Source organism: Dipteris shenzhenensis, chromosome 2, assembly GCF_047967505.1.
Source record: "Dipteris shenzhenensis isolate YYH24624 ecotype China chromosome 2, Dip_SZ_1.0, whole genome shotgun sequence".
In the NCBI taxonomy this organism is placed as follows: Eukaryota; Viridiplantae; Streptophyta; class Polypodiopsida; order Gleicheniales; family Dipteridaceae; genus Dipteris; species Dipteris shenzhenensis.
Window position 1 is genome coordinate 46,862,069 of NC_141597.1, and position 24,109 is coordinate 46,886,177.

Here is a 24,109-nt window from a genome sequence, read left to right on the forward strand (position 1 = left end):
TTTAAAATTTTCAAGAAACTGAAATTTATTCTGATCTGCCTCACTTATTTCAGCATGCATTTCCACATCTCTCTCTTTTACAAAAATCATGTAAGCTGAAACTGCAGACTTTATTTCTTTTCCAACAAAACTATTTGATACTATGGGAATAGTTTCCCCTCTATTCCTAGCAACCACACGATGTACTTTGCCCCTATGTACAAACTCTAGCACTCTTTCAAGAAGAGTCAACTTCATTGCCTTGCGATGAAATCAAGGCATACCCAAGACTACATCATGATGTTTCAGTGGAGAAATGAAGAAGTCTTCCTGATCCACATAACTCTGTACATGAAGACGGAGCTGCCCTATCAAGGGAGTGAGTAGCACAGGGTTCCCACAGAAATCTGGTCGGCATCCAGAGCCCTGCCCAAGTCCTCCGTCTTTATTCCCAGCCTCAGGGCTAGATCCTCTAATATAAAGTTATCAGTAGCCCTTGGATCAAATAAAATCAGTGCTTGCTGCTCTCTAACTTTGCCCCATGATAGCAGCAATTCTCGTTCTTCTGGGTTTGAAACATGACCCAGTATGTCAAGAATTCCTCGTGCCATTGGCTTTTGCGGTCCCCATGGCTTCTCTGCCTCTTTTCCCTTCGAAGTTGAAGGCTTTTTTGGGCACTCGGCAGCCACATGCCCCTCTTTGCCGCACCTGAAGCATTTACCCTCTTTTCTGAAAGTTTCAATCTGTTTAGGGGTAAACTGTGGTCTTCCCTTATAGGGCTTTTGCACTTGGTTTCCCCTCGGCTTCTAAGGCTGAAATCCTCTCTTCTGAGCCTCGGGAAACTCTCTTGTTTCAAACTTGGGGGTCGCTGGCTTTTTATCCCCCGCCTGTAATGAAGGCACACTAGTAGGATCCTACATGTACATGAGACTAGCCACATTGGCTGAATGCATGAGATCTGATATTTCTTTAATATCTTTAGTCTTCACTTGGGCGTGTATCTTTGGAGTGAGTCCGGCCCTGTACTTCCTGAGTTGAGTCTTATCAAAAATATTCTTGAAAGGCGAAACCTGCAAGTATGCATCCCAAAATTTCTGGTTGTAAGACTCAACTGTATCTTGTGCTTCCATATGAATGCTCTCCCAACCCAGAAGGACATGATCCCGAAACTGTTTGGGAATAAACTGTTTATAGAAAGCTTTCTTGAAGTCCTTCCATTTCCTAGGGGCTACATAGTTGGTTGTTTTAGCTATCCACCATGCACTGGCTATACCAGTCAAGTGTAAACCAACCATACGAAGCTTTGAGGACTCACTGAAATTTTCCAGGCTGAAGGCAGCATCAAATTGCCTTACGAACTGCATAGCCTTTTCAGCTTCACCATACTAGCCATTGTAAGTGGCAAATCTTATTGACTTCCCACCGTCCTTGAATTCTTTAGTCTCTGCCTTCCTGCTGGACTTCTTCTTCTTCTTCTTCTTTTTCTTCTTTGACTCTGAAGATCCCGAAGAAGGAGGTGATGTCGAGGATGGGATGAACTGTGATGATGCTTCGCCTTCTTCTTGGGAAGAGGACCTGCTCTTTTTCTCTTTTTGCCCACCACTCCTTCCTGATCTGCTCCAGAGGGAGGCTTCTCTGGCTTTCCCTCAAAAAGAGGTTGTACCATCCTGCGAAACAAGGGATCGCTTGTTGCCTCTCCCAACTGAGTAATTAACTCTCTGTTGCCTCAGCCTGCTATACCTGGCTAGACTCTGCCATTCCCTCATGGGATGATTGGGCATGCTGCTGTGAAGCCATCTCTGCAACTTGTTTGAGATCTGCAACTCTCTCACACACACAGTGTATGCAACTAATGCACTCAGCCTATGCTTTTCAAAGAGAAAGTACCTCAACAAGAGGTGTCTTGCATTCACAACTTGTGCCAGTAATGGGCTGTCAACTCAAAGCATAAACCCACAAAGTTGCCAAAGCATCAACAATTTTCTGGCTGCTGCAAAAAGCACTCAGTATGCATCTGATTCCCTTTTCTGAGCACAAAGGCATGCATTCCTTTACTTGTGCAAATCTCTGATTTTACTGTGTTTCTGTTGCTTTTCTGACAGGTAGGTGAAATTTGCTGGCAGAAACAGTCTCTGCAACTGTCCTTTTTTTTTTGGACAGTAACTGGATGGGTAACCGGCTGGTTACTCTAACCAGACTAACTGGCTCTGGTCTGGTTGGCTCTCAACTGGACCTCAACCATTATCGAGCTATGGTCTGGTTAACTAAAACTAAGGTTAGTTGGTCAGACCTGGTTTGAATAACCAGTCTAGTTTGGTTAGACCAACTAACTGAACCTCTAACCAGGGTTAACTAACCAGAGTTAGTCTAGCCACTGGTTTGGCACCTTAGCCGTCCAGCTGGCTGCCACAAGTCAATGCCATGTCAGCTGTCTCTCAGGCCTGCCACATTAGCACTTGCCACGTGTCCTTCCTACGTGGACTGCCACGTGTCACGCAAGCATACACTACCACGTCAACTGCTAAGTCAGCATCCACGTATCTACCACGTGTACTCCTAGGTAACTCCTTGGCCACGTGGCGTAACACTCTGTAGCGTCAAGAGTACGTCGCTCGAAACCTTCACCCGTGAGAAAATTTACAAGGCGGAATTTTCCCAGCCAATTCCAATGTTCAGGCATCATCACCAACTTGCATTGCCTTTCCTATGTGGACTACCACGTAAACCCTTGGCTGGCACCCTAGCCCTGTCAGCGCCCACAGAAGATAAAGCAGAATCACCCCGAACAGAGAGTTGGGATTTGGTTCACGCAGATCCCGTCGCTGATTAGCTATCGCTGGCGCGTTCTCCTAATCGCAGAATTCGTGTATAAGCTACATCGAATTCCTCCTGGCGCTGTTGTACATCGGTCGTCGGCACCTAGCCATCGCCCCATCAGCCAACGCTCGACGTATGTCCTAATCAACAGGACCCGACGTCACCCATAGCCATATCTAGTCGAAATCTAGAGCCAGGTAGCAAACTTCCTTCGCTAAGTTTCATCAGACGCCTCTCCTGTTCGCCACCAGCATCCACTTCATTAAACGCTAGTTTGCTCTCCCGAGCACGTCGCCCCCATATTTGTTGCTCACAATGCCTTGTAGATGGCCCAGCTTCCCAAGACTTCTTGGATCTTCAATTCCTAGGGAGGAAATGAGACCTTACGTTCTGATACCAATGCAATCTCCATCTTCAAACATAGGCTATCTCCATCATTGAACGTCCTTTCCTTATAGACCCTTCCGACTTGCTGAATCACAGGAAACAAACTGCAGCAAACACTCTCTTGCTCTCTCTTCTCTCCCTCTCTCTACAGATACACTAGGGCCCAAGACAATCATCAGCCTGGACCCCCTTGAAGGTTTTTATTACTTGAGAGGAGTACATAGTTCAGCGTAGAGCTGTCATACCTATTTTTCAAACGTAAATCAATCTTTACAAGAGCTTCAAGCTCATTCCAAAATGGCAACATGCCACTTGTCTAAAAACTAGACTAAGTCCTATTACATGCCTCTAAGGGCAATTTTTGGGGTCTTCGTAGCACTTGGTCACGCGGGTGGCCTCCAAAATACTTGCTACGCTCCAAATTGCTTGGGTCTTTAGCCCCTCATAGTACCTGCAACAATTAATTAAAGCGCACCACCATGGCACCCATTAATTGTTAGCGCTTTGCATGCAAATAATAAATTGTGAACTAATCCTAGTCACAGGTGGGCATCCCCACTGAACAAACATGTGAACAAAACATAAAACACAATTCTTGGTTGACCGAAGTCAACCCTTTTGGTCGTAATTAAGGAGCTTTGACCAATGGTCGTGTGCCTTAATTATAGCCAAGTCTCTTCAACCAAAGCTGGCACATCTCTCCAACCGAAGCTGGCACAACTTGGTTAAGTGTAGTTAACCCTCTTGGCGTATGCCAAGTCTCGTTGACCAAAGTCAACACTCTCTGACCGTAGTCAGCTCTGTGGTTCTCTGGTTAACCGCAGTTAACCCTCTTGGTAATAAACCAAGTCTCCCCGACCGAAGTCAAGCTTACTTGACCAAAGTCAAGTATCTTTGATCATAGTCAATTCTTTGACCATTAAAAGAACTCTTTGACCATAATTAACACATATGAAAACTCTTTAATTATGATCACATAAATGGTCAACTGTACTTTGACTTGGGATATTTAAATTGTGGTGATACATAATCATAGAAAAGAAAAGAAAAAAAGTCAACTACAACTGCAGAGAGTGGGCCATATCAATCAATCTATCTATCCAGGTGCTGGAATGAAACCGAAGCCTGGTACAGTGATGGCTCTCTAGTGGGCTGCGAAGATGTCTCGTATCTACGTCTATCGAGCTGTCTCGTGTTGCGGTGGGGAACGCGGTCTCCTCGCTCTCTGGACTCTCTGGGCTATGTCTAGGGTGACCCCTCGTCTCTGTCGGTCTCCCCTGAGGAAAGTTGTGATAGGGCGGATCTCAATAGAGTGTATCTTGGGGGCTCTCTGTCGCACATGTGGCCTTTGCGCCCCTCTCTCGGTGGTACTGTGCCATCTCTCATGTCGGCTAGCTCCTCCTCCTCCACTCCGCTGTGTTTGGGGGCTGACTCAAATGTATAGAAGTATGTGACATGTCATTGTGCCCGGTCACCCTCTGTCTTGTAGTGGTCCGACCATCCCCTGCTGCTCTCTGATCTGTCGTAGAAGCGTCTCTTTGTGTCGCCGCATCCCATCAAATAAAGCCCGATACAGACCTGGGCATGGAAATGGATGAGTCGTGACAAAAGACCAAAGCCACTCCCCTCTAGGTAGAGACAGTGGTAGCGTCCCCGAATCTCATTGTAGGCTAGGCAAACACAAAGAAAATGCTCCTCTGTCTCAACGGCCCCCAACGTACATAGTGTGCAGACTCGCTGCTCTCCCTGCCTCGATCCTCAGCTGGTGGGACGAAACCCGCATCTGACCAATGGCAATCCTCAGTGCATGGGAGACTCCTCTATCCTCGAGATACTGGGGTTTGATAATGAATCCCTCCTCTGATACTCTCAGGAAGTGGTCGCGATAGAACTGGGTCTTGGTGGGGAGCTCTTGGTCCTCCCCCCAAGTTCGGGATGTGTGAAGCTGGAGGAGGTCTAACCGTATGATACGGTTGATCTCATCTCAAGGGATCGACTTAGGAGGTGCATCCATGCTGTACTGAAAGGGGGAGAGCCTGTCCATCTAGATACCATACCTAGCAAGCCATGTAGATATGCATGCATACCATGTGTCTGCCTGCTCTCTGCGAGTCGTCTGGATGACTCCAAGGCCAACCTCGGAAGTCTCCAATGGTGAGCCTCAGACTCTGTGAATGAAAGTCACTGTCTGAAAGATGGCATCAACCTGGAGAGGTGTCATGGCGAACTTTGCCTGTGCTATCTCATGTGGAACTGAGGGCTTACATCGGATCATCTTGGATCCCATCGTCACCTGTAGCCGCTCGAAGCTCCTCCTATATGTCCTCGGAAGATTGCACCCCCAGAAAGGTGTTGCATACATGACAGTCGGCCGCACTAGTGTGTCGAAAAGCCAGCCCTTCGTCAGTGGATCCTGGAAGTGCGCCTGGAAACATTGCCGCTCTAGTCTAGCCAAAGCACTACGCCCTCGTGTGAGCCGTACTTGGGCTGCATGTTTCATCGTCATGAAGATAGGTCCTGTGAAGATTGCTCCCAAATATGTGTATGACTGTACTATCTCCACTGGTTCACCACGATAGGTGAAACTAAGTCGGTGAGTCACTGCTCGTGAGGTGTTGAAGATCATAACCTTAGTTTTCCCAAGGTTGACTGTCAGATCTCTCTCTCTGCAAAACATCTCTAATGCCTCTAGATCTCTCTGTAGCCTCTCCGCTAAAGAGGATATAAGGACTATATCATCAGCATATAACAATATTTGTATGAGGAGATCCCCTAGTAATGAGTCCTCGCCACCTAGATGATCTATGAAAGATGTGATCTCATCAATGTAGAGTCCAAAGAGAGTCGGTGAGAGACCCCAATGGTGCTCTCGACCGAATCCGATAGACCGCCTGGGGCACAGACCCTGCCTCTGACTGACTCATATAAGCTCATCACACCCCAAATCAGCATCTCTGGGATCTGCATCTCCTATAGTCTCTTGATCATGCGGGATCATGGAACAGTGTCAAAGGCCTTTCGAGAGTCTACGAAGCATGTGTAGACTCTTTGATGTCTGGACCTCGCCTCCTCAATGATAGCCCTAGAGTAAAAATGTGGTCTAGAGTAGAGTGTTGCCTCCTGAATCCTGCCTGCCCTAGTGCTCGTTGCCCCCATGCCTCTGTATGACTGCTGATCTCTCTCTCTAGTACCGATCCATAGATCTTGGCCAGTGTGTGGCCAATCATGAGGGTGCAATAGTTCTCGGTGTCCATGAGGTCTCGTGCTTTATGTATCAGTAAGATAGTAATGGTATTCCACGCTGGTGGGAAGCCGTGACAAACTGCAAGGTTAAACATATGTACAAGGATGGGTGCTAGGACCTTCTGCCCATGTGCAAAGTGCTCTGTCCGAAGGCCTTTGTGATCCTGTGCTTTCCGGTTGTGGAGATGGCGAAGTGCAGCCCGCACATTCTGCGTAGTGAATAGATGAGAGGTAGTGGGCCTGGGCACAGAGGACATGTCTGGCGGTGTCTGCCTTGGGACATCATATAAGGAGCATGCATAAGTGTGCCACACACCCGGATCAATGATGGGGATGGGTGGCTTCCCCTCTGCGAGGAATCCCCACCGAGTGGTTGGGTCTCCTCCGCGAAATGATCTGATGATCTCATCCATCCTATGTGTGAGGAAGGCTCGTCTCTTGCGGCGTGTCAACCGCTGAAAGATCGTGTGTGCCTAACGTGACGTCAACTGACCCAAGGCTCCCTCCCGTGTGAGGTGGGCTCGCATCTCTCTGCACTCATCATCAAACCAGGGGTTTTGAGGCATCTTCCCATCTTGTACCCATGAAGATCAGGTCGTAGGAAAGGATCTGGTGGCAACATCCTATATCACTGTGACAAGGGTGGCTGAGGCGTGGGTGAGGTCTAAATCAGCCTCTAATAAGGCCGGAAGCTCTCTGGCTAAGTGACACGCATACACTGGATCAAGGGCATGGTCAAAGTGGATCTGGGTACGGGTAGCGGTAGGAACTCTCCCTGTGCCTGGTGTAGTAGCAAGAACATCGAAGGCCCCACTATGCTAGTCCCGCCTCCATGTGGGAAGCATGTGAATCCCTCCGATGATGGCCATCTCTGAAAGCCATTGTAGATGATGAGCTCGTGGACAGCTCCCAACTCAAGCAGGTGTCGCCCATATGCTGTCACATGTGAAGTATCTGCAGAAAGTCTCCGAATCCTGAGTTCTACTGCATCTAACTCTGGCATCATGTGGGGATCTCTCTCATATGTGAAGTCAAGTAAGCCCACTTGCCTATCCCTCGCCCTGGCATTGAAGTCCCCTAGAAGGAGGGTGTCTCCTTGTCTAGAGAACTCTATGATATCATCATGTATCGTCTCATAAGGCCTGTGCCCCTCTGTAGTGACATCATGGGCATATGATGACGTGTGTGGAGGGAAATACCATACTGCAATGAAGATCGGTCGGGCATCTAGTAGCTGCACTCGTATCCACATGTGATGTTGATAAAAGAAAAGGGGGAAAACCAGACAGCCCCTAAGCAATCTAGAATAGCTCGATGACCTTACCCACTCCCCCCAAACCAAAGGAAATGCTCCCTCACTAACAAGACTTCAGATATTTATCCAAGAGTGAATCATTTAACGGGAAAAAAACTGACAGGTTTCCAGATAAAAGACACTTGATTTATTCAAGAGAGGTTCTCTTCATTACAAGATTGAAACACTCCAAAGAACACTGCATGTACTTTAGGATGTAACTTGAGGAATAAATGTATCACACCACTTCCGAAGTACACCTTGGAATGAATGAACTGAGCCGGGAACCAAGTAGATCAGAACACCAAGTGAGGCTCTCAAGACTAGAGCGCTTACACCACTTCAGAGCAAGGTATCCGGGTACCACTACCACAAGACTCCCTCACAACAAATAATCACAAGACAACACAGATCTTGCTGTTAATTCAGGAAAACAATCCCCAGAACAGAGAGCACTCAATCCACCGATGAATCCCACTCCTACGATCAAAATTCCCAAGACGTCACTTCAGAACAAAACAGTGAATCCTTTGCAGATTTGAAGGTACTCCAGCCTGTCAACACCAAATGAGAACTCCAGCCAGAGATAGGCTGAATCAAACTATTCGATTCTGGAAACTCAGCAGCTTCACACCAACAAACAATCCTTCTCCTAACTGCCAGGAGTCACAGAACAGCAACAAGTAGATACACGATTCCAAGGCCCAAACGTCTTTTTCAACGCAACATCAACTAGAAGCGATCAGCCTAGAAGAATCGAAACGCTTTCTCTGAGCAGCATCAATCACAACTGACTCTCATACAACTTGCTCGATCAGCAGAAAGAAATGGGAATCAGCTCCTTTAGATTCTTGTTCCTTCTTTCCCGACGAACTCTTCACGCCCTCTTTGCAGCAGCAAATTGATGCAGACCAGCAAGCTACTTCATTCGTCAAAAACCCACGTACATATCAAGAGATGAATACCTTCAGGACCCAAATGATGAGCGATGTCTTTGCTTTCTTGCTGGTGTCTAGAGAATGAAGAAAAAAAGCCGCCTCCTTGGTAAGAGATGTCGATCCAGCCCACAATTCCTCCTTGCAATCTTCCACAATTAGTAACATCATTGCATGGCTTCCAGCAACCACATCAGGTGTCAATTCTTCCCCCAAGTGGAGCACTGAAATCAGCATGTCGATCATCCTTCTCCACATCGCACAAGTTTCCGGAATTCTTTTACGCACGTATCATTTTCGATTTCTTCCTTGCCTGGAGTAACCTTGGCATACATTCTCATTTTTCTCCAAAGGTTTTTTACCACTCTCCTTTGCTTACATAGAATCACCCCTTGGCCCCCTAGGCACACTTTCTACACACACTTTTCACATGCAATTTTGCCCTGTATGCAAACCCACAAGAACCAGCTAAAAGTCCCTTGACCTGGCAACAAAAAAACCCCAAAATCCCATCCCATCATGAACATGGTGACCCGGAAAAAAACCCCACAATTACACATAATTTTGGACACATGACCCTTGGATACCCTTGCTCTGATGTGATTGGTGTACCACTTGGAGATTCATGATCTCCCATTGGGGCCCTTGCAGAGTTTTATTCAACTTTAAAAAAATATTTACATCACATCATATATATATTTTTTAAAAATGTCCTTGGAACAAAAAAGCCCCATCATCTGCGAGCTAAGTGTACCTATGTGCCTACCTCTTATTATGTACAGTGCACAAGAGCTTACTACATTTTTTGACCTATCATATTTGCCCACACCCAAGACTGCAGACATTCATGTCTTGCAGCTCGGAGTCGAACATGTGCTTCAACTCAAATGAAATATTTTCATCCATAAGACTTTTTTCTTTATCTGCTACTGTCACCATTGGTCCACACGAGCTTACTTACGTGATCCTGACAACATATTTCTTCAATCTTAAACCATTAACCTAATTCTTATGCATCTTGCCATCCAAGTCTTCAAGCTGATACGAGCTATTGGAGTACCTCTGCAACACATGGTACGGTCGTTCCCACTTGGTCACAAACCTTGTCTTGAATGTGAAGTCCAGCTTACTATCATAACGCAGAACTAAATCCCCTTCCTTGATCTTTTTATCCTTGTATTTCAGATTTACCTTTTGCTGATTTTTCTCCTAAGCCATTGCATAGTGTTCTACAGCTTTCTGCCTATCCAACTGAGCTTCCTGCATGTCAACCAATCGTTTCTGATAAGCTGTACTTGGCTTTTCCCATCTTCATCAGCATCTAGACAGCTGGAATCTCTACCTCCAGTGGCAATAGTGCTTCCTTCCCATAAATTAAATGAAAAGGTGAAAACTGAGTTCCCTCTTTTACTGCAATCCTGTATGCCCACAAAGCTGAAGGTAAAGCCTGATCCCAACTCTTCTCATTAGTCCTCATCATCTTAGCCAAGATATTTGAAACTTCCCCATTAAAACGCTCATTCATAGCATTGCATTGGGGTTAATAAGGAGTAGCATATTTGTGCTTGATTTTCAGTTTTTCACAAAGTAAATCCATTAATTCACTCCTAAAGCCTTGTCCTCTGTCAGAAACCAATTCTAAGGGCATGCCGTAACGACAACAGATATCCTCATACACAAACTTGCAAACTGATTTTGCATTTACTGCTCGTACCGCTTTTGCTTCAGCCCATCGAGACAAATAATCAACAGCTGTGAGTAGGTAACAGTTCCCTCTCGCTGTCATTGGTAGTGGACCAGCAGCATCGATTCCCCACTTCTCAAAAATATAAAAAGCAATCACTACATTTCTTAATTCTGGATGCAAGATCCTCTTTCCCATTTGTTGACATTGAAAACAAGACATACACCAATGTCTTATATCTCTCTGTAAGGAAGGCCAAACATAGCCTTCTGTCAAAATCTTCCTTAACATGATCTTAAATGCAAAATGGCCACCATAGATGCCTTCATGATTTGCTTCCAGTATATGCTGGATCTCATCACACCAAGGTACTCGAGTTTCTGAATATCAGGTCAGCTCCTTTCATGTATGAAACATCACCAATCAAACAATAAGGCTGACTTGTCTTCAAGAACCTATATCTCTTTTGTTTGGGAACTTCTTCAGAAACTTTTCCAGACAACAAAAACTTTTCCACCAAAGCCAAGAATTCTCTACCCCAATAAAGAGGTTCATGTACTCTCACTGCTTGTATATGTGGCTCAGCCAACTCTTGGGCAGTATTATGAGCCTCCAAGTTTAGACTCCTCTCTACATGATGCAAGCTCCAGGCCTCAAGCTGTTTCAACTGCTTCCTAATGACATTCAGCCAACTCCTTAAATGCAAATGCTTTGTCTTCCAGACTCTCAAGATTTGCTTGACAACTATTAATGCATCACCCTTGATCATTAATCTCTTGATTCCCAAACTGATACATACCTTCAAGCCTTCATATAATGCTGCATATTCAGCTTCATTATTACTGCATGCTTTAAGCTGAATACCCAATTTATGAATCTGCCTCCCATCTGGATCATGTACAACACCACCTCCTGAAGCTTTATTCAAGCTCTTCTTAAAAGACCCATCAAAAAACAGGGTATATGCATTATCTAATGGCTGCTCTTCCTCCTTTGCAGTATGCTCCTCAACTTCCTTCACCAGAATCGGACGACTTTCTTTGTAAGTAACTCAGCCAGCGTAGCCCTGGTAGAGTCTTCAACAAGAAAAGTAAATGAAAACTCCTGCAGTTCAGTAATCCACTAAATCATGCTTCTTGAGAGGTGGGTGCTATTCAACAAATGAGGAAGTAAAGAGGAATTAGTGAGAACCACAAAAGTTTGAGACAACAGATAAGAACGAAACCTTCTACAAGCATAAACCAAGCTGGCCAGAATCAATTGAGCTGCTGTGAATTCTCTTTCAGCCTCACTTTTTACCCGGCTTGCATAATAAACTGGCCTCATATACCTTGAGCCCTCTCCTTGCTGTAAAAGTATAGCCCCAATAGCATCAGGACCCACTGAAGGATTCACATAGAAAGTTTTTTGGAAGTCTGGCACCTTCACACTTGAAATATGACCAAGCATCTCCTTCACTGCTTCAAATACTTCTTCACATTCACTTGTCCATTTCAGTGGCTCATGCTTCACCACCTGTTGAAGAGGATACAGCACCTGAGATAACATATGAACAAAATGAGACAAGTATTTCACCTTTTGCAAAAATGTGTGTAACTGTTTAGTGTTTGCGGGAGCGTCAAGCATAATCAACGCCTTGATTTTACTTGGGTCAGGTTCAATCCCCTGCTCAAAAACAATATGACCCAACACTTTCATTCTTGTCCTTGCCAGATAACCACCTTTTCTTGCATTGATTCTTGAGAATTGTTGGGCTGCATAAACTTCTCCATTACTTCACCTCTGTCCTCCCCCTCTTCACTGCTTTCAGGTATCTCATTATGTTCTTTTTGCAGATTTTCTACTCCACCAATAAAAGCCACATCAACATCATCACTTCATGATGTAAAGCTGCTTTCTTCTTCACTGCTGGAATCACTTTCACTGCCCTGTTCCTCCCCTTTTTCTGGATCAGAAATTTCTGCCCTACTAACCATATCAAATCTCATTCTCTTTTGTGAAAGAGCATGAACAGTAATCACCCCATTTTTCCAATCTTGAATTGCCCCCACCCTGCGTAACCAAGGTCTCCCAAGAATCAGAGGATAAGCCCCTAAACCAGCTGGCATCACATGGAAATCCATCTTGCAATGCACCTTAAAAGCTTCCACATCCAATTCAGCCACAATCCCCAAAGTCTTGAATTTTGCATGGTTAGCCATCCGAATCCGAAACCTTGAAGGAGAAGAGATCTTCAATCCTAATTTCTCAGCACATGCCTGAGTCATCACACATATTTGGGCTCCCCCATCAATATATGCCTCACCAAGCTCCTTCCCTTTATGCCAGGCCTCCACTGAGGGCAAAAGATATGAAAGCTCATACATAGACATCAACTTCACTGTCTTCTTTCGAGCAGCCCTATTGCCAGGATTCACTGCTCGCCTCCATTCCTTCTTCAATTTGGGACACAAGCTGATCATTTGCCCAAAAGTAATATCAGGCTTTCTCCTGGAGAGATCTCCGACAAGATCATTCTCCTTGTTCTCTTCCAATAGGATAATCAAACACCTTGTATTTTCTTTTGGGATTGTTAGCTCTTTTGCTCTTCTTCCTTTGATAAGTGACCACCTCTTCAGCATGCTCTTCCTGCCTTGCACTCGCACTAGCTTCTTCTTGACGGACTCTTTTCCCTACAGGCATAACCTCTGCATCATCATCCTCTATTCCGAGTAACCTCACAAGCTCTCCTTTGCCCTTTTCTTCAGCAGTGAATTTACCATTACCACTCGATTGACCTGCTTCCTCTACCTGCACATTATGATCATCACTCCTGTTATTCAGCGCTGGTGGCAGTGGATAAATATCTTCCCCCTCTCGAGGTGGGTTATCACCTTATGAACTAAAATGACCAATAACTCCACACTTAAAACATTGCACATTGGGAGCATAAACCCCTCGTCCTCTTCCCGCTTGCCACGGAGTTGAACCACCAGATAAAGGCAATCCACCTATACCCCTCCCTGCTGGAGCCCTACCACTCATCAAATTCAGAGAAAGATTCTTCATAAGTTTTGACATATCATGAATCTCTTCCTTCATGGATTCTTCCTTTTTGGGTTTTGACTTAAATGGCTCATCCGGCAAAGGAAATGTAGCAGTAGGATTAGCCTGCACCATAGGAAGCTCACTACTAAGGTGTATCAATCTCTTTTGTTTCCTTTCCTTTCCTTTTCCGTGGCTACTCTCAGAGCATCCTCAAAAGTGGGCATTTTCTTACATTCCACCTTAATTCGAATTTCAGACTTTAGTCCAGTTATGAACCTGTCCTTCTTTATCACCCGAGGAGGCACCTCTGGCAGCAAAGCAGTCTGCCATCTATTCCACAAGATAGTAAACCTTCCCGAGCATTCATCCATTGACTAGTGTGAGTTCTGCTGCAAAGCACACAGCTCTCTCCACAACCCATCAGCATCATGCACACATGCGAACCGTGCCAAAAAGGCAGCCCTCACCTCAGCATAACTCGGATTTCTATGAACCCTTTGCTCATAAAGGCAACCAGCTTGGAACTCTTGCAACCAATTTCGAGCCTCTCCCATTAAGCAAAAGGAAAGAAACTACAAAAGCACTTCAGGAGCATTTCTGTCTTTGATTAAAGCAATGAACTCCATACTCTCAATGAACCTCTCAGGATCTTCATTGAGCAACCCATAAAATCTGGGAAATTCATGAGCCATCTTGTACATAGGAAAACAAATCACCCCAAAACAAATAAATCTATTCCAGTAGTGCTCTGACTTGTAGCTAACTCAAATCTCTGTTTCTTCAGGGCAATCTTCTTGCGAACTTTCTTAATTATTGCTTGGAAACGAATCACTCGAAGCTTGTGATCAATGCAATTCTGCCTTCTATGCCCACACCCACTACATAACTCACAATGTATCACCGCATGCGAGGCGTTGTCTTCATAGCTCATCAAATTACACCCAAGATTAAGAAGAGAATCTTCAACCAACCCACAAAAAATAGATTAAATCTCACCCAACCCTTCCAAGCTGTCTTGTTTCAAGTGCACACTATCTCAATCCAAGACCCACAGTGTTTTTGTGAGTCTCCAGCAAGATCGCCAAAAAGGATGACAAAAGAAAAGGGGGAAAACCGGACAGCCCCTAAGCAATCTAGAATAGCTCAATGACCTTACCCACTCCTCCCAAAACAAAGGAAATGCTCCCTCACTAACAAGACTTCAGATATTTTATCCAAGAGTGAATCATTTAACGGGAAAAAAGTGACAAAAAGACACTTGATTTATTCAAGAGAGGTTCTCTTCATTACAAGATTGAAACACTCCAAAGAACACTTCATGTACTTTAGGATGTAACTCAAGGAATAAATATATCACACCACTTCCGAAGTACACCTTGGAATGAATGAACTGAGCCGGGAACCAAGTAGATTAGAACACCAAGTGAGGCTCTCAAGACTAGAGCGCTTACACCACTTCAGAGTAAGGTATCCGGGCACCACTACCACAACAAATAATCACAAGACAACATAGATCTTGCTGTTAATTTAAAAAAACAATCCCCAGAACAGAGAGCACTCAATCCACCAATGAATCTCACTCCTACAATCAAAATTCCCAAGACGTCACTTCAGAAAAAAACAGTGAATCCTTTGCAGATTTGAAGGTACACCAGCCTGTCAACACCAAATGAGAACTCCAACCAGAGGTAGGCTGAATCAAACTATTCGATTCTGGAAACTCAGCAGCTTCACACCCACAAACGATCCTTCTCCTGATTGCCAGGAGTCATAGAATAGCAACAAGTAGATACACGATCCCAAGGCCCAAACATCTTTTTCAACCCAACATCAACTAGAAGCGATCAGCCTAGAAGAATCGAAACGCTTTCTCTGAGCAGCATCAATCACAACTGACTCTCGTACAACTTGCTCGATCAACAGAAAGAAATGGGAATCAGCTCCTTTAGATTCTTGTTCCTTCTTTCCTGACGAACTCTTCACGCCCTCTTTGCAGCAGCAAATTGATGCAGACCAGCACGCTACTTCATTCGTCAAAAACCCACGTACATATCAAGAGATGAATACCTTCAGGACCGAAATGATGAGCGATGGCTTCACTTTCTTGCTGGTGTCCAGAGAATGAAGAAAAAAAGCCGCCTCCTTTGGTAAGAGATGTCGATCCAGCCCACAAATCCTCTTTGCAATCTTCCACAATCAGTAACATCATTGCATGGCCTCTAGCAACTACATTAGGTGTCGATTCTTCCCCCAGGTGGAGCACTGAAATCAGCACGTCGATCATCCTTCTCCACATCGCATAGGTTTCCGGAATTCTTTTACCCACGTATCATTTTCGATTTCTTCCTTGCCTGGAGTAACCTTGGCATACATTCTCATTTTTCTCCAAAGGTTTTTTACCACTCTCCTTTGCTTACATAGAATCACCCCATGGCCCCCTAGGCACACTTTCTACACACACTTTTCACATGCAATTTTGCCCTGTATGCAAACCCACAAGAACCAGCTAAAAGCCCCTTGACCTGGCAACAAAAAAACCTCAAAATCCCATCCCATCATGAACACGGTGACCCAGAGAAAAACCCCACAATTACACATAATTTTGGACACATGACCCTTGGATACCCTTGCTCTGATGTGATTGGTGAACCACTTGGAGATTCATCATCTCCCATTGGGGCCCTTGCAGAGTTTTATTCAACTTTAAAAAAATATTTACATCACATCATATATATTTTTTTGAAAAATGTCCTTGGAACAAAAAAGCCCCATCATCTGCTAGCTAAGTGTACCTATGTGCCTACCCCTTATTATGTATAGTGCACAAGAGCTTACTACATTTTTTGACCTATCAACATGCATGTTCCTCTCTCCGTACGACAGATATGAGTGGTCTCAAGTGTGTTTTGAACAAGATAGCTACACGTCCAGAGCCTCGTACTCCACTATCTCTCCTCATTTCTCTCCTATGAGCAGACTCCCAGATGTACCCTCACTATGGGCAGGCCTCTCTTTGGGCTCTCATGTGTCTCAGTGTAGAAGATGATGTCTCTGCCTGTGTATGTCTCCGAGAAGCCACCTGGGTCGGACCAAAGTGTACTATTACAGCTCCATACAGCCATACTCAACTTGTTTTGTGCACTCTTCTCCCGGCTCTTATACCATCATAGTTCACCCTCTTCCTTCTCCCCTTCTCCCTTGTCCCCTCTATCAACTCTTTCTCGAATAATCACTTTGCCATCGCTATAGGCAGCCCATTTCCCTGCATCTCTTGCTGCCATAACCCGCACCATCCCCTCTCTCCGATGCTCCTGCTGTAATAGCGTGAGATCGTCATCCAAATATATTCTGGTCCCTTTCAAGGTTGCCCTCATGCCCATGAGGGTGGACCTATCCATAGCTATTCGTAGTTTCATTACTAGTGGTCTTGTTGGAGCTTCAACTTTACCAACCCTCCATGCTGTCTCGCACGTAAGGTTGACTCCCATTTTAGTGAACAAGGTCTTGGCATCGGACATAGGGGTGTCTCCAACTGTTAGGCCTCTGACCAGGACATTCAAGGCCTTGTTGCTCCTCCTTTTCTCTTCCTTCAGGGCTTCAGAGATGATCTCTTTCTTGGGGGCTGCTGCACCCTTCTTAACCACATTCTTCCATTCTAGTATATTTGCATTACCTTTAGTGATGTGCTGTGTGAACTCAGCATGCTTCCCTTGTATGGTCGTCTGTAGCACTGCCATCTTCTTCTTAAGCTTCTCATTCTCGGCTCTCTCTTCCATTGCCTTGCACGTACCTTCTGGTATCCTCTACATATCCCTCAATTGCTGTAATTCTGTCCCCATGGCCTGCATTTTGTCATTGAGGTTGACCTTCTCACCTTCCCATGTCTCCTTCTCCTTTTCCCATTCGTCCTTCTTCCCTTTCTCCTTCCGCCATTCTTCTTGCATACGCCGCTCTTGCTTCTTGATTTCATTTAGGGTCTTGTCAATATGTTTCTTTAAAACGGAAACGGGGAAAAGGGTGTGGAGAGATCGATCTTGGAGGAGCTCCCGTCTCCTATTGCCCACCACCGCCTGTCGCCATCACCCAGCCCTTGGCAGCGCCCTGCCCCCTTGGCCGCGCCCTGCTGCCTTGACCGTGCAGGCTCCCTTGGCAGCGCCCTGCTCATGTCGCCCCCCTTCAGCCCTCTCGCGTCGCGCCCCCCCTTCTTCCTTACTCCAAGTGTAACAATAGAAGGAATACCTAACTTATCATCAAGGCTCTGTTTTGAGCCACTGGATTCACCATCCACATAAGAGTGACCTGCATTCACATCAACCATGGGCTGATCTACTTTCTCTTTTCCCCTTCATGATACTTGCATAGATACTTGCATACCACTATCTGCATTGCTTTGAGAAGATTCTCTTGATTTCAATCTGCATGTCCATGGCAAAGTATGTGAACCATTGCTAGAGGACACTACATGTCCACTAATATTTTGTGATTGCTGCTGTGAATTTTGGGCAGCATTACCATTTTGTGCATCTACATCATCAATCACATTTACTAGTTTATACTAGCTGCTCATCTCATCAAAAACAACATCTCTGCTCACTATAAACTTACGAGTAGAAGGGTTATAGCATCTATACCCTTTCTGCTATAGAGAATAACCAATAAAGATGCACTTCTCAGCTTTTGGATCCAACTTGGATCTCAACTCATCTGGCACTTGAACATAGGCAATGCAACCAAAAACTTTCAAATGAGAAGTATCCGGTTTCCTACCAGTATACCTCTCCTCTGGTATCTGCCTATCCGGCAGGAGCAGGAGCTTCTGGACACTGAGTTTGCTGACGACACGGCACTGACAGTCAGAGGAGATGCATATAGTCTTGCTACTGCTGCAGATTCAATTGACAAGTTCTGCCTAGCCTCAGGGGGACTTGTCAATTCCCAGAGGCACCTCCACGAGATATCTAGGCTTCTAGGTTGGCATTGAGGTGTCCCCGACGCAGCAGTTTGCCCCAGTTCTTGAGAGCATCCGGAGAAAGCTAGCCTACTGGAGTACAGCTAGACTTTCTTTGGCCGGAAGAGTGCTGGTACTCAACAGGTTCTACTAGCGACTATGTGGTACGTTGCGTCATGTTGGTGCTTTCATGCCGACTCGATCCGTCATGTGAGGAGATTGCTCCGGAACTTTCTGTGGAGTGCTGGCGACGGTTCTGAGGACACTAGGGCCAGGGTTTCATGGGATGCTATCACTTTACCCTCCTCGCAGGGAGGACTTGGGGTCGGTATCAGGGATCTTCCCCTGGTACAGAACTTAGGACTCCCTTGGCCAGATGGCATGCTCAGGGGGTTGTGACAGTCGGAGATTGGTTCAGGGGAGGTGTGGAGATGTCAGAGGAGGAGATAAGAGATAGACACGGGCCACTTGGACAAATTACTGCCACCAGATTACTGATCATGAGAGCTATTCCTCAAGAGTGGAGGGATATGCTTACAGATCCAGCCTATGTTCATCCCATCTCTAGTTGGTTAGGTTGTTTTAGTGAGACAGGGCTATGCATTGGAGTTCGTTTAGGACCGGCACCGTTTACTTATTTTGAGACGGACTCCTCTCACAGATTGTATCCCACTCAGCCCCTGGATCGACAGGAGCTCCTTTGGCAGAGAGTCAGGGTCATTGGTTGCTTGGGTAAGGAATGGGCCACAAATCCTTCCAGGTTGACCATTGCAGAGGATCCTAGATGGAGACTTTGGATTTTTCAGGGTTGACCTCTTGCGGAGCTCGACTGGGACCCAGGTGAGTGGGCGTGGCCTGCTCTGGTGGCAGGTGTTCGTCCTCTTTCCTTTTTCCAGTACTCGACGAGGGCAGGTTACAGGCTTCAGCAGAGAGATTCTCATCACCTACCATCTGCCTCACAGCATTGGCACGCATAGGGACTTACTGCAGAGCTCTTGCTGCGCTACTGGACTCACTTTTGGGGCATCAGTAGAGCCAGGAAAGTCTCCTACTTTCTTTGGCTCACTATACATAGGGGTATACCTATGGGTACTTGGCTTCAGCAGATGGGTAGACCCTCCTTGTGTATGCGTTGTCAGCTTGCAGAGGAATCTAGTAAGCATTGTTTATGGAGCTGCCCCAGCTCTAGAGTGGTATGGACAGGTATCTTCAGGTTGTTCTCATATGTTACATCCGAGTCCTTTCTAATGACATGGGGCGCTGCCCTTTGGGGGAGAGGATCTGGAGCCTTTGCTCTCTTTGAGTCAGAGCCAGGAGATCACGGTTTCTTCATGCAGCGTCGCCAAAGACGGGGTCCCACAGAGGTCAGCATCATGGAGCCGCAGGATTTACTTTTGGTACCTGTACCAGCTTAGGATTCCATGCCTACTTCACGTGCAGGGTCAGCCTGGGAGGTGATTTCCAGCATTACCCTATGGCGGATATGGTGTTCGCGATGTTCTTTTGTCCTTGGGGAGATTATCTTCACTCTTAGGAGTCAGTGGGAGCGGTGTACAGGCACCTCTTTGGCAGCTCGTGGGAAACTGTTATCCTTCATGAGGACATGGGACTGCTCATTATTTTTTCATTTGACCCCTTTTGGGATGTCGTGGCATTTTAGACCACCACCATGGTTTTTTTGCTACATTGTTGAGGCTAGGGATAGAGTACTTTCTCTCCCACCTGTTGTATGATTCGTTTTGAATGGAATATATCACTTTTTCTTTTTAAAAAAATATGTGTCTTTTCTGCCATCAATGCCACATTAGTGGTCTCAAGGCTATCGACCTTTTCGATCAAGGCCAAGAAAATTTTGCTGAGGTGGGTCAATACCTTAGAGGTATTCTTGGGGGGTGATCCTGCCATGTACACTTGCATTGCACTTTTGCCTTAACATAGCTCTGTGTCGTCATGTTCCGACAGTTGATTTGCTTATTTTTTTTGCCCTGATCTCTAAGTTTCTTTTTGCAGTTTGTTGATGGAGTGGAGGCAACAGCTCACGGGGGACCTGGGGCACCTTCTTGGTCTTCGGGTTCAGTTCGGGGGGCTTCTATGCTCTGTCATAGGCCGGGGGGCCTACGTGCCCCTGGTACAAAAATTCAAGGGCCTTATTGGCCCTGGTGCCAGCCACGACAGGCCATAGGGCCTTTGCTGAGCTGTATTGCGCAGGTAAAGCAGCCGCTAAGCTGCTGTGGTAGGCGGGAGGTAGGCTAGTGGCGGAGTAGGTAGGCGCGGGCTATAGGAGGTGGCGCAACAAGCTAGGCTAGGGAGGCGGGGCTAGGGGCTGGGTATGGTTTTATCCTTCTGGAACAAATCGCAGCAGACATGGGTCACTCTGCAGGGCTGAAAACCCAATTTGCAACAGATTCTTGGCCTCTTGGATCACTTCGCAGCAAGCCAGGAACACTTGGGTGGCCTGCGAATCCAAATCGCAGCAAGAGATGGCTCATGGTGGCTGGAAAACAGATAGCAGCAAGATTTCTCTTTCTCAAGATCTCACATGTGCAAAGGGGACAGAGTTTTAGGTGCTAGAATAATTTGCCATTCAGCCTGGAGAAGTGGGGGAGTAGTAGGAGGAATTCGCAGAACAAGGGGGAAGACTTGAAGGGAGAGAGAGGCAATACACCACACTAGGGGCCAGAAATAAGGGTGAAAGTCTTTATTGCAATAGAAAATAACTTTGTACAATTGGCTCTGAGAAAAGCATGAAGCTGAGTACAACCTTGAATGAATCTAGGGGCTCTGAGGCCCCTTCTTTTATAGACTTGGCCTAGCTAAAAGCTAGACTTGCTTTTCTAAAGGTAAACTGAGCTTTCCTGTTTTGCCGCTTTGGGGCAGCTTTTGGATCCTTTTAAGAACCCCATGGGGCCTTCTTTAATGGTACCATCTTGCCTGGTGCTTTTTGCCACTTTACTCCATCATTTTTAAACCTTTTAGCACTCTTCCAAGTCCTACACGAATACCAACACTTTAATCCATTAAAGGTTAGCGAAATGCATCCATTCCTAGTTCTTGGACTAATCCTAGTCCCTTGTGGGCATGCCCACAGTTCTCTTTTACCATTTCAAAGCAAAAGTAAAATAATAACTTATTCTTAATTAACCAAAGTCAACATTCTTTGACCAGAGTCAATTCTAATAAAGATTATACTTCATTTTTTGAGAGAAGTACGAGATGGTGACATGCACATACCATATTTATATTAGAAAAGTATTTAAAAAAACCCCCTCCCTTCTGTAAATGGCCCATCCTTTCCGTACTTTTGTTGCTCCCTTCCTTAGCATGCGCTCAATTTGAATTTGGTGCAGCCACACGGGGTGCCTCAATTGTTATTAGATGGGCTGTCATTTTCCCATGTTTTTACATCATATTTTATGATCTATTCGTATGTTACTACAAGTTGTTTTACAAGACTTCACATGCCATTAGAGATCTCTGAGCTCATTATGGCACCATATGCAATGGTTAACCACATCTAACACCCTCATGTTTTGGTGTTCAGATGAGTCACCTTTCATAGTGACAAAATCTTGGGAGCTAGTGCATGGGGTGGGCATAATGGGCATAAATGTTTCTACTCACTATCACCCTCTCATATGTCATCTCATTGCTGTCTGAACCTTTCTTGACATAGCTCCATTTTTAATTAATATGTCCCTTATGCGAACCGCATCCTAATCTGTCGGAAACTGTGTGATCCACGTGACAAGCTGTACCCTTGTATATTACAGTTGAAAATTCTCACCTTCTTCCTTGAAATTGTGGAATTTATTGGCAATGGCATCTATGATCAGTAACTGCACTGTAATCAAGTCTCTATTATGCACTATCCCTTATATGCACTGAAGTATATTTTTTCGAGTTCTTCCCTTATGGGGCAATGACTGCACTTGGAGCTGGATTGTAATATCTTTCATATCAAAGTAGATTTCAGTGTACAGGAAATGAGTGTACCTGGAGGAGTATAAATTAGTGATAAGACAGGTCCCAAAAGTAACATCCCAAAACAAATTAAGGGTCAATAGAAACTACAGGAATTAGTACGATGTGTAGTGTGAGGGAAAATATGGACATGTATTTCTACAGTGCACAAAGTGTGGGGATAACCTGTCAACAACCTGGTGCCAAATGCTCTTCATAACCTTTTTCAGCAGTATGGGGAATATCTGTTCCTTCTATATGGTAGGGTTAGATCCATCCATCCAATATTTGTCTTGCAGTGAAAGTTGAAACACAGCTTTAATATGACTGCATGTGACCTGTCATGGTGCTCTAGCCTGATAATGAACGTAAGTAGATCATTTTGTTTCATTTTTTCTTTGTAGGGTACCTAGCAGCAGGATGGTAATGATTGTCAGAGTAATTTTTATGGTGGAAACTGGTTTTTACATGCCTTCCACGACTGAATGCTACTTTGATGGCCAATTTGTTGGGCAAACAGGCTCGGAAGTTTTATGAATCCGCATTGCGTCTTGAACCTGGATATCTTGAAGCTGTGCTGGCTCTTGTAGATCTACATGTTGTAGAAGGGAGAAATGGTGATGCCATTGCACTTATACAGAGGTATCTTAAGAAATGGGCCAATGACACACTTCACACCAAGCTTGCACAAATTCTTGCTGTCACTGGCAAGATTGGGGATTCTCTTTCACATTACCAGGTTGCCTTGAGGTACATCAATGGTCCCTTTTGCTATGCAAGTTACTGCTCTCTTATTTAATTCAGAAATCAAATGAAACAGCTTCCTTAGTTGATTAATGGATCTCTTGTTGCAGCATCAATCCACAGAATGAAGCAGCAAAGAAGGGTCTAGATCGCCTTGAAAAGCAAATGAAGGTTATCTTATATCATTTTTGTATTATTTTCAATCATGTTTCTGGTACACATTTTGGAGCAGAATTCCACAAGACATTATTGTGCACCTATGGTAGCTTTTAGAACTAACGTCAGATCCTGCTACTTCCTTAGGGTGTGGATCCTGATGCCTTGGAGGAAGAAGAGCATGAAGGAGAGGATGTGGATGCTGATCAGCAAGAAGAGTTCTTGTAGGATTCAAATACAGTGCAAGATCTAAGCTTTGTATTGCATATAAAATATGAAATAGAGGAGTTCAATTCACATTGGATTCCTGAACATTGTAACATAGATGTGCCTTGGGGGCTGGTTTATATCATGGGTTTAAACGGTCATGCTTGGTAGGAATTGAGGTTGAGAGTATACATTGAATTATCCAAGTGAATTTTACTTAATTGAGGCAACAAGCAGTTTGAAAGAAGGCGGTACTTGTTCCCATTTTCCTGTTCTTTCATCTAAGGATTTTTTTTTTTTTGCAAAAAGAGACTTCTATTAAGTATTAAAGAAAAACCGTTAGAGCAAGCTCCATACGGGATACATCATGCAATGCACGAAAAGCTCCATACTGTTCTTTCATCTAAGGATTCCGTTACAACCCATAATTTGTATGTACTGAAGGAATTCATAGCTTATAATGCCGGCAAGTCTTTTCAATGAATTTCTAGAATTCAGTGTTTAGCAAGAATGTATGCCATCCACTTTAAGGCATGATCTGTCTTACATTTCTGTATAGGTAAGGCCAGTTGTGATTAAAGCAAGCTTTTGGGCAAGTGTACAGATTAGTTTCAACTTCAAGAGAGAATTGCATTCTCCAATTCTTTGTTTAGCAAGGTTTGCACCATCAACTTTTTCTATTTCCAATGTGTACATTCTTTTTCCCACTGTGTGATCTATCTTACGAT

The 24,109-nt window shown here is 45.0% G+C and overlaps 2 protein-coding genes across 4 annotated transcripts in view; one reads left to right on the plus strand and one right to left on the minus strand.

Annotated features, from left to right (window-relative positions):
- Positions 1 to 23,670, plus strand: part of APC7 (tetratricopeptide repeat (TPR)-containing protein) — a 158,079-nt gene extending 134,409 nt beyond the window's left edge. For all 3 annotated transcript variants that reach the window (XM_087388798.1, XM_087388791.1, XM_087388782.1), the window contains 3 exons: positions 22,795 to 23,024; positions 23,129 to 23,189; positions 23,322 to 23,670. In XM_087388798.1, the coding sequence (XP_087244924.1) occupies positions 22,795 to 23,024; positions 23,129 to 23,189; positions 23,322 to 23,402 (372 nt within the window). In that variant the 3' untranslated portion in view covers positions 23,403 to 23,670. The remainder of the gene's footprint in view (positions 1 to 22,794; positions 23,025 to 23,128; positions 23,190 to 23,321) is intronic.
- LOC147904862 (uncharacterized) lies at positions 9,613 to 12,111 on the minus strand. Its single transcript, XM_087397953.1, has 7 exons — positions 12,061 to 12,111; positions 11,582 to 11,875; positions 10,704 to 11,354; positions 10,289 to 10,582; positions 9,951 to 10,073; positions 9,758 to 9,864; positions 9,613 to 9,622 (listed from the first exon to the last, which is right to left on the minus strand). Exons 1-7 carry the CDS (start codon positions 12,109 to 12,111, stop codon positions 9,613 to 9,615), a joined length of 1,530 nt encoding a protein of 509 aa, XP_087254079.1.
- Positions 23,671 to 24,109: the final 439 nt, after the last annotated feature.